The following is a 5,727-nucleotide window of genomic DNA, read 5'->3' as shown; positions in this document are numbered from 1 at the left end:
TTCACTCTCTATTCTCCTCACCCTCTTTCTCTCTATCCCTCTCACCTTAAAGCTCTATCTCTCTACCTACCTCCCCATCCCTCCCTTTTTTGTTGTCTATTGATCCTTCCCTCCCTTCCTACCTCTTTCTCTCCCTCTCTTCTTTTGTCTATCTCACCTCTTTATCTATATCCCTCTCCCTTCCACCCTCTCTCACCTCTCTCTCTCCTCTCTAGGTCGCTCTCTCTCTCTCTCTCTCTCTCTCTCTCTCTCTCTCTCTAAATAATTCATGGTTTATGGTTTAGGGCCTAGCATCTAGTGTTTAGGGTTTAGGTCCTAGTTTTTGGGATTTATAATTGATGATGGAGGATTGAGGGTCTACCTCTCCCTCCCTCCTTCCCTTTTTGGACCTACTTTTCTCTCTCATCTCTCTAGGTCATTACCTCTCTCTCTCTCCCCTTACTCCCTCCTTACCCCCTCTCTTTCTCTCTCTAGATTATTCATTGTTTAATGTTTAGGGTCTAGGGTTTAGGGTTTAGGGAACTTAGGATTTAGGATTTAGGGCCTACATTAATGTTACCTTTTACAGTTGAGGGTCTACTTCTCCTGCCCTTCCTCCTTCCCTCTCTGTTGATCCTTTCCTCCATTCCTCTCTCTCTCTCTCTCTCTCTCTCTCTCTCTCTCTCTCTCTCTCTCGCTCTCTCTTTCTCTCTCTCTCTCTCTCTCTCACATCTCTCTCCCTCTCTTCTCTCTCACCTCTCTCTCCTCTCTAGGTTGTTACCTCTCTCTCTCTCTCTCCTCTCTCTCACATCTCTCTCTCTCCCTTCTCTAGGTACCTTCCTCCTTACCCCCCCCCTCTCTCTCTAAGTTATTCATGGTTTAGAATTTAGGATTTATAGTGTAGGGTTCAGTGTATAGTGTTTAAGGTTTATGGATTATGATTGTTAATGAAGGGATAAGGGTCAAGCTCTCCCTCCTTCCCTCTACCACTCCTTTCCTTCCTCCCTACTACTCTCTCTCTCTAAGGTTCAAGGTTTTGTCCATAGATGTCATAATGCGAGTGTATAGAACATGCTCATGGTATGTTCTCTAAGGGCTGAAAAAGTTGGGTGCCACTTTTTGGTCCCCCATGTTTGTGCACTTACCCCATAGCAGTTCTAAACTACACACCACCTAATGTACTATGGCATCCTACTCGAGACAATTTTCTCTAGATTTATTTTCCATCAATAAAAATTCACGTCACACCTTTTGTATGCTTCAAAATTATGATTGTTCTTTTTAAGCAATAACAATTGATGTAGCTATCTAGATATTGACTTGTGTGCAAGTGCAAAAGATGAGTTTTCAAGAACATAAAGATAATGAGGTTCATCCCAAAATTGCAATATTATATCCTTTCATGTTTATTTATTTTTAATAAAACATTCACTTTAAAGTGCACAAGATTCATGTAATTTCACATGAATACAAAAGTGCATACAAAATATAAAAATGAAAATACATACCTCTAATCTAAACCTTTGTTTTATAGGACTTTCCACATACTAAACATAAATGTGTAACCATTGCACCTATTTGAAACATAAATTGACTCCTACCAATACTAAACATAAATTTGACACATAAATTGACTCCTACCAATACTAGACATAAATGTGCAACCATTTCACCTATTTGACACATAAATTGACTCCTACCTATAATTTATAAACCAATTACTACCTCAACTCTCACCAATGCACATTTCACACCAAGAGAGGGAGACTTTGCCATGAAAGAGATATAAAAAAGGGCAAACATGTAACTCTCCAACTAAAGCTGCCCTTCCCTGTGGTTGCTTTGTGCACTTAGTCCTTATTACGAGAGCCTGGAATGACACTGCGAGAGCAATCAATAGTTATGTAGTTCTTAGTTACTTCTGCTGTTGTTGGCTGGCTTGATGCATCCTCACCATGTTGCATGTTGACTAAATCTCTATTGTGTGAAGTTGCAGGGGGGGTTGTATTAGAGAGATTGGCCTCCACCTTTGGAATCTTGGCTGTGTTTTTTGCTTCTTTTGCTTTGCCCCAAAGCACCGCATATAGGCCCACCACGATAACAACGGAGCCAATCACACTGCACCCAATATATATCACATGCAGGTCAGAGAGGAAGAGCTTAACAGAAGAAGCTAGAATCAACTTTTCAAAAAAAAAAACAACGTAAAAAAAGCGTTGGAAATCCACAATATATCCTACAAACCTTCCCAAATGGAGCTTTTCATCAAGGCTAATGGAACCCATGATGGCAACCATTATTAATTGTAATGGGTTGAAATTTGACACGAACACAGGTCCCCTTTTGCGAATGCACCATGCCATGATAGAAAACGCCATTGCAGATGCCACAATACCCTGTAGAGTTTTTCAGTTATAAAAGTTTGCAGTCAAAAGCTGTAGATCTAAGGGCTTAAAGAATTAGCAAGGAAAACATAGAGTCTACATAATCACACAAAATTTGTGATACTAATAATGCGAAAAAATAAAAGAAAAGCTAAAATAGAATAATAGAATAACATTCAACAAAATACAGACTTAATATCGGAAAGAGTTTGGGATACATACTGAATAGAGAGAAGTGAGAAGCCTGATATCCCAACCCATAGCCCAAACTGAGGGATGTGTGCCTTCAAAAGCTAGGACTAACACAGCAGATTGTATGGAGACAGAAAAACACATCAAGGTCGTGCTAGAGTATGGAACTGAATATTTCTGACCAATTTTTGCCTGGAATTTATATGCTTGTCTTATTAATATAGATATCTTAAATACATCTATTAAAAAAATGAAATCTACAAATTAAAATAAAAAGATAAAAAAAATTGTTAGCATACTCAATCTTATTACTACTGTTATTGTCTCTGAACATTAATTAAAAAGACTTGAACAATTGGTAAATTACCTGTAAAATAAACCATACAGCCCAGCTTATACAAGCGCCCACCACAAACAAAGGGCCCTTTATCATCTGTGCATTATTAACTCGGGTTGCAACGTGTTTCTTCAAATGGAATGGTGATGGCCATAGCTGCAACTCTACTCCTTTGTATAATGTCATTAACATGGCACCACCCACACACAATGCTGTGCCTGCCACCTTTGCTTGACCCACCAAGGTTTTTATGCCAACTTTTTCCACTCTGTATAAAAAAGTTCAGTTTCAAGGATGAATTTTCATTAGATCATGAAAATATTTGAAAAAAGAAATGCATCATGGACTCTGGATATTCATTACCGGAAAACAATAGCCATGACAAACGTCACAGCTGGTAATATGTTGGCCAGTGCAACAGCAAATGTAGCTGAAGTGTAATTCAATCCTGCGTAGTACAAATTGTGGTTCAATGTAGCCCTGCATGAGAGACAATCAGACTCTTTTAGAGATATCTTTTAATTAAATTTGGTACTATTTTTTTGAATTGTATTTTGGTTTGCAATCTATTATCAGAATGTAAAGCAAGAGAAGATATGTAAAACAGCTCAATATAGAGTTGCCAACTGTTGTAGATCAATTTTTTCATGAAATAACATTGAAAGAGAAGTGATCGGTACCAAAAAGAAGTTGCAAATATTTACCCAAAGAAACCACCAATAAAAATTTCAGTAAAAGTCAGGAGAGTGAGCTTTGGCCTCGTCTTCCTGTAACATTAAAAACATGTATCAGTTCTATATAGCTTATGTTTTTTGTTTTTTAAAGTAAAATAGATTTTACTGCAATCCTAAAATTCAATAGAGCAAAACATCAGCCAAAAATCAACTGATCAACAATTTAAAAACATGCACAGTTTCTTATAGAAACATTCTTGTAAACATAAAAACCATCCAAAAACCAGAATTCTGCATAGTCTAAATATAAAACTGGTTAAATGTATTAGCTTTTCACAATTCATGATAGCTATTGTTCTTGTTTCTGATTTTGATTGTGTGTAATTTTTTTGTATTAATGTTTCGGATCACATTCTGTGATCCATCATAGGATGATAGAATATTCAAAATGAAAAAAGATGAGCATTTTATCATCCTGATAATGGATCGCAGAATGTGATCCTAAACGTTGATGCAATAAAATTACACACAATCAAAACCAAAAACAACAACAATAATTACAATACTGATTTTCATATATGAAAAGAAAGGATTGCTCACCTTTCCCAAAAATAAGCAACAGGAGCTAAGAAAACAGTAGCCACAACATGCCTATAGAACACCAGAACAGTGGGAGGCATTCCCTTATTGAGTGCAACTTTGGAAACTATATTCATCCCAGAAAAACCCAACTGAACAGATATCATAGCCAAAACTGGCTTGGCTTTTTCATACATCTCACACCAACCCTTTTTCTTATCTGCCATCTTCTCAACAATTTAGAAATCTTAAGAACTCAGCCAGAAAAAAAGCATCTGGGTGAGAAACAAAATCTCTTCTGCTGCAATTCCAGCACACAGTTCTTATTCCTCTACCAATATGCAAAGCACTTTATATACAGCAGTGATAGTGTTCTTGTAAATTTTGAAAGGCATAAATTTTTGTTCTTGGTGGACAATTATTCACTCCATTTTAAAAGTGAATAAGTATAAATTCGTCCACTGTTTAACCATTAAATGGTTTAACATTTTAGCTAAGTGGAGTAGAAATGCTATGCCCAGTGGCCACCCATAAGTAGCTTTCAGGCTATAGGAATGCCCACTAATCTTGCTTGCATGAATTGGGGTCTATTGATTTGGTTGATGTGACTTGAAAACATGTTAGAATATTAATAATTTAGATGGCACGCGGAGAGGAATAATGGTTAGCAGTATAGGAATATAAAACTATGAGCATAATTTAGCTTTATGGAACTAACTCAAACCTCATGACAGAGGAATATACTCAACTGAAGCAAATGCAACCACACATTCTGTTAAAGCCTGCATCACTTGGATTATAAATAGCAAAGGGGAGCTCTCATAGCACTTTTATAAACGTGGAAAGCATTCAAAAGGAGAATGGGTTGGATGCCTAGTCAAAGCCAAACTTCCATTGAATTCCTAAAATATCAAATTGATTTTTTTGACAGTACGGTCATATCTGAGCCATTGAAGAAGTATTAACAAAAGAATTTAAATCAGAATTGTCTCCAATAAAATAACATTATCTGATATATTCATGCTCAGTATCTTTAGTAATGCTGGAGGCATTGTAAGTGTGTTGTAATCATGTCTTACACCTGGATTTCACTGAAAAAAACTGCAAACTCACCATGACGATGTTAACTAATAAAAGTTAAAGATGGACAAGAATTTCAACGGGTGAATTTGCTTTATTTGAAAGTTTTTGTATGTTAGGTATGGAGTGTTTTTTTCCCTTTTTATTTGGTATTGTCAATCAATTCGCCTTGGTATTTTATTTGAGAAATTGTAGTGTATAAGTTGACTAAATCTAATTATATCCAAGTCTTTTAATGGATTTATTTCTTGTGATCTAGATGCAATCTTGGTTTTATATTTTTTTTATATTGGGGTAGGAATCATGATTGTAATCCTATTCATAGACAAAATTGCTAGCACAATCCCATTTAGCTTTTTCAAAGCTAGGTTTCACTTTCCTTGAGCTGACCCATTTACAAATCTAATAATTGTTATTTTGTTTGAGTATAAAACTTTTTCAAATTAATGCATAGGATTTTATAGTTTAAGATAACTCTTGCATGGGTTTGGGAGATGGAGGC

General features: G+C 36.2%; 1 protein-coding gene across 1 annotated transcript; it reads right to left on the bottom strand.

Moving 5' to 3' along the window:
* Positions 1-1,349: 1,349 nt before the first annotated feature.
* LOC131032454 (WAT1-related protein At1g09380) lies at positions 1,350-4,478 on the bottom strand. The gene is made up of 7 exons (XM_057963432.2): positions 4,167-4,478; positions 3,597-3,659; positions 3,256-3,372; positions 2,923-3,160; positions 2,586-2,747; positions 2,224-2,375; positions 1,350-2,097 (listed from the first exon to the last, which is right to left on the bottom strand). The coding sequence occupies exons 1-7, from the start codon at positions 4,370-4,372 to the stop codon at positions 1,830-1,832; spliced, it is 1,206 nt and encodes a 401-aa protein (XP_057819415.2). The 5' UTR covers positions 4,373-4,478; the 3' UTR covers positions 1,350-1,829.
* Positions 4,479-5,727: the final 1,249 nt, after the last annotated feature.

This window comes from Cryptomeria japonica, chromosome 11, assembly GCF_030272615.1.
Source record: "Cryptomeria japonica chromosome 11, Sugi_1.0, whole genome shotgun sequence".
Classification (NCBI taxonomy): Eukaryota; Viridiplantae; Streptophyta; class Pinopsida; order Cupressales; family Cupressaceae; genus Cryptomeria; species Cryptomeria japonica.
The sequence above is the reverse complement of the archived record's forward strand: the minus strand, read 5'-3'. Positions and strand labels throughout refer to the sequence as shown.

Coding starts and splice junctions, on each gene's coding strand:
- LOC131032454 (XM_057963432.2), bottom strand. CDS start 4,372: ATGGCAGATAAGAAAAAGGGTTGGTGTGAGATGTATGAAAAAGCCAAG. Junction 3,373..3,596: donor TTTATTGGTGGTTTCTTTGG/GTAAATATTTGC, acceptor TCTCTCATGCAG/GGCTACATTGAACCACAATT. Junction 2,376..2,585: donor TTCTCACTTCTCTCTATTCA/GTATGTATCCCA, acceptor AAAACTCTACAG/GGTATTGTGGCATCTGCAAT.